Source organism: Petaurus breviceps, unplaced genomic scaffold (assembly GCF_028583685.1).
Source record: "Petaurus breviceps papuanus isolate PSGF00001 unplaced genomic scaffold, PetGlider_PUasm1.0 90750, whole genome shotgun sequence".
Lineage (NCBI taxonomy): Eukaryota > Metazoa > Chordata > Mammalia > Diprotodontia > Petauridae > Petaurus > Petaurus breviceps.
Window position 1 is genome coordinate 13,088,507 of NW_027187335.1, and position 3,162 is coordinate 13,091,668.

General features: G+C 49.3%; 2 protein-coding genes across 3 annotated transcripts in view; both read left to right on the plus strand.

Annotated features, from left to right (window-relative positions):
* The first annotated feature begins 232 nt into the window (after positions 1–232).
* Positions 233–3,162, plus strand: part of LOC138146004 (keratin, type I cytoskeletal 16-like) — a 4,722-nt gene continuing 1,792 nt past the window's right edge. The window contains exons 1-5 of the mRNA XM_069067734.1: positions 233–881; positions 1,704–1,786; positions 1,962–2,118; positions 2,296–2,457; positions 2,548–2,673. Of these exons, the coding sequence (XP_068923835.1) occupies positions 345–881; positions 1,704–1,786; positions 1,962–2,118; positions 2,296–2,457; positions 2,548–2,673 (1,065 nt within the window). The 5' untranslated portion in view covers positions 233–344. The remainder of the gene's footprint in view (positions 882–1,703; positions 1,787–1,961; positions 2,119–2,295; positions 2,458–2,547; positions 2,674–3,162) is intronic.
* Positions 580–3,162, plus strand: part of LOC138146002 (keratin, type I cytoskeletal 14) — a 30,251-nt gene continuing 27,668 nt past the window's right edge. For both annotated transcript variants that reach the window (XM_069067732.1, XM_069067733.1), the window contains exon 1: positions 580–669. The gene's annotated coding sequence lies outside the window, so the exon portion shown is untranslated. The remainder of the gene's footprint in view (positions 670–3,162) is intronic.

A 3,162-nucleotide genomic window follows, 5' to 3' on the forward strand; every position in this document is an offset into this window, starting at 1 on the left:
CGAGCCTGAGTCAGGGAGGAATCTACGTTTATGTGTCTTTTTCTCTCTATGTCTTAATGCTGCCCTTAGCTGTTGGGAGTTCCTGAGTGGGAAACATGGCAAACCTGGGAGTAGACCCAGGAGGTGAATAATCCAGGAGCTGGGAGTTGCCTAGGACCTTAGGGGTGTTGAAATCCTCAAGAGAACGGGGAGTCAGCAAGAGGCCTGGGCTCCACCCTCCCCAACTGGGTATATAAAGGCTGGAGTGACCCAAGGCAGCATCATTCATCCTTTCTGATCCACTCTGAGAACCTTCTCTGAGCTATCTCTGTCTCTTTGAACATCTCACACTCTCTCTTGATACCATGACTTCCTGCAGCAGACAGTTTACCTCTTCCAGTTCTATGAGGGGCTCTTGTGGTCTTGGAGGTGGCTCCAGCCGTGTCTCCATACTGGGTGGTGGCTCCTGCAGAGCCCCTAGTGCCTATGGGGGCTCAGGCTTTGGGGGCATGTCAGTCACAACCTCCCGCTTCTCCTCTGGGGGGGCCTGTGGTCTTGGAGGAGGTTATGGTGGGGGCTTCAGCAGTGGCAGCAGCTTTGGAGGGGCCCTAGGCAGTGGCTTTGGTGGAGGTTATGGAGGTGGAGTTGGTTTTGGTGGGGGCTTAGCTGGTGGTTTTGGTGGTAGCTATGGTGGTATGGATGGCCTCCTGGCTGGTGGGGAGAAGGTGACCATGCAGAACCTGAATGATCGCCTGGCCAGCTACCTGGACAAGGTGAGGGCCCTGGAGGAGGCCAACACTGATCTGGAGGTGAAAATCCGGGACTGGTACCAGAGACAGAGGCCAAGTGAGGCCAAGGACTACAGCCCCTACTACAGGACCATTGAAGATCTCAAGAACAAGGTAGGCCTTACCTGGTACTCCTACCTGTCCCATCTAATCTCAGCTCTGGGATCTGGAGCAGAACTGAACATAAAGGGACAAAAAAGGAGACCAGAAGAGATGATAGGCTCATAAATTTAGAGGTAAAAGAGACCACAGTAGCCACTTGGATCAACCCCCTCATTTTTCAGATGAGGAAACTGAGGCCCAGAAAAATGAAATAATTTACCCTGAGCAGTAAAGTGACAGAATTAAGATTTGAACCAGGTTCTGACTTTGTATCCAATTCTTGTCCCATTGTGTTGTCTTGACACTTCCAAGTAGGGGATAATAACCCAGCCCTTAGGAGCACTAGGGAATCATGCCTTTTTCCATTGGGAGGGAAGGTCTCTGCCTGTCATGATCGTAGATTTAGAGCTGAAAGGAACCTCAGAGGCCAGCTGGTACAAGCCTCTTATTTTACAGATGATCCTTTAAGTCACTTAATTTCTCAGATTTTCTTCTGTAAGATGAGAGGGGACTTGAACCTGGTTCTTCTTGTCTCCAAATTCAGCATATTACTTTATACCCTTCTTAAATGCACAGGTGCAAGAAAGTGGGAAGGGGAGGAAGTGTGTCAGTCTAGCCTCTCAGAATATCTCTAGTTATCCTGAACTTGAACTTGGCAAGAAATGAGCTTTTCTTGATCTGGAGGAGACTGAATTTTCAGTCTGTGGCTAAGGCTTTCCCCTTCTGACCCCAGAAAAATAGGTCTTTCCTGAACTTGGGGATAGGTGGCCAGCAGAGGGGACTGGTGGACTTTGAGCCTGACCGTGTCTTGCTGGGTTATTTTCCCCTACCTAGATCTTAATAGCTACAACTGAGAATGCTCAGACTGTGCTACAGATCGACAATGCCAGGCTGGCTGCTGATGACTTCAGAAACAAGTGAGTAGAAGATGACAGTTAGTAGAGGTTAACATATCTGGGAGAACACAGGTTGGGTGGTAAGAGATGGATGGCTGCTCCTCCTGCAATTTCTAAAACCCAGGAAAGGCCAGAGGACAGAAGCAGCTGGGAAGTTCCTGAGTGGCCACTTACCTCTGCCTCTTCCCCATTCCAGATATGAGCATGAGTTGGCCCTGAGACAGACTGTGGAGGCTGACATCAATGGCCTGCGCAGGGTACTGGATGAGTTGACCCTGGCCAGGTCTGACCTGGAGATGCAGATTGAGAGCTTGAAAGAGGAGTTGGCCTACCTGAAGAAGAACCATGAGGAGGTGAGGCCAAGGTTGGGTGTAAGGAGACTCAGGAAAAATCTTTCTTTTAGGTGAACCAGCTTCAGAGTTTGTGGGAGCTGTGAGGATAGGGAGAAGGTTTAGTTAATAGCCAAGAAGGGGAGTCTGGTCTCCCTCACAACATAATGCACAGCTAACTGAGTCTCTCTTCCTCCATAGGAGATGAATGCTCTGCGGGGTCACACCGGTGGGGATGTCTCTGTGGAGATGGATGCTGCCCCTGGCATCAACCTCAGCCAAGTGCTGTCTGACATGCGTGACCAATATGAGCAAATGGCTGAGAAGAACCGCAGAGATGCTGAGGCCTGGTTCCTGAATAAGGTGGGTGCCCTCTGGAGACAGTGAGCTGACTTTGAAAAAAGCCCTTCTGACTTCCCCCTCTCAAACATCCTGGCTTTCTTTCTGTTTTAGACTGAGGAGCTCAACCGGGAAGTAGCCTCCAACAGCGAACTGGTCCAGAGCAGCAAGACGGAGATCTCTGAGCTGCGGCGAACCCTCCAGACGCTGGAGATTGACCTGCAGTCACAGCTCAGCATGGTGGGTGAGCCAGGTCTCCTAGTGTCATGGTTATTTAAGACATCATTTGTTTCCACTCGGGCCCTAACTTTGTAGAGGAGGTGACTGAAGCTCAAATGGGTAGAGCTGTCTTTGGAGGTAATGGGGGGCACTCATTGCAATTCACCTCAACTCAATAAGCATTCAAGTGGCAGGCATGGTGCTAGGCAATGGGGGTAGAAAGACAGAAACAAAAACAGTTCTTGCCCCCAAGAGGCTTATGGGAGAGATCTTGTCTAAATCCACTACCCAAGCCTCTAAGGAGGTGTCTTATTTGAGGTAGTAAATAGTAGACCTTGGATTCGCATCTAGATCTTCTGATACCAAATTCTGTACTCATGTAGTAATTGCTTGATAAACAATTTTTCATTCATTCATTCAATCATCCATGTATGCATTCATTTATCCTTCTGGATTCCTTCCTTCCTTCCTTCCTTCCTTCCTTCCTTCCTTCCTTCCTTCCTTCCTTCC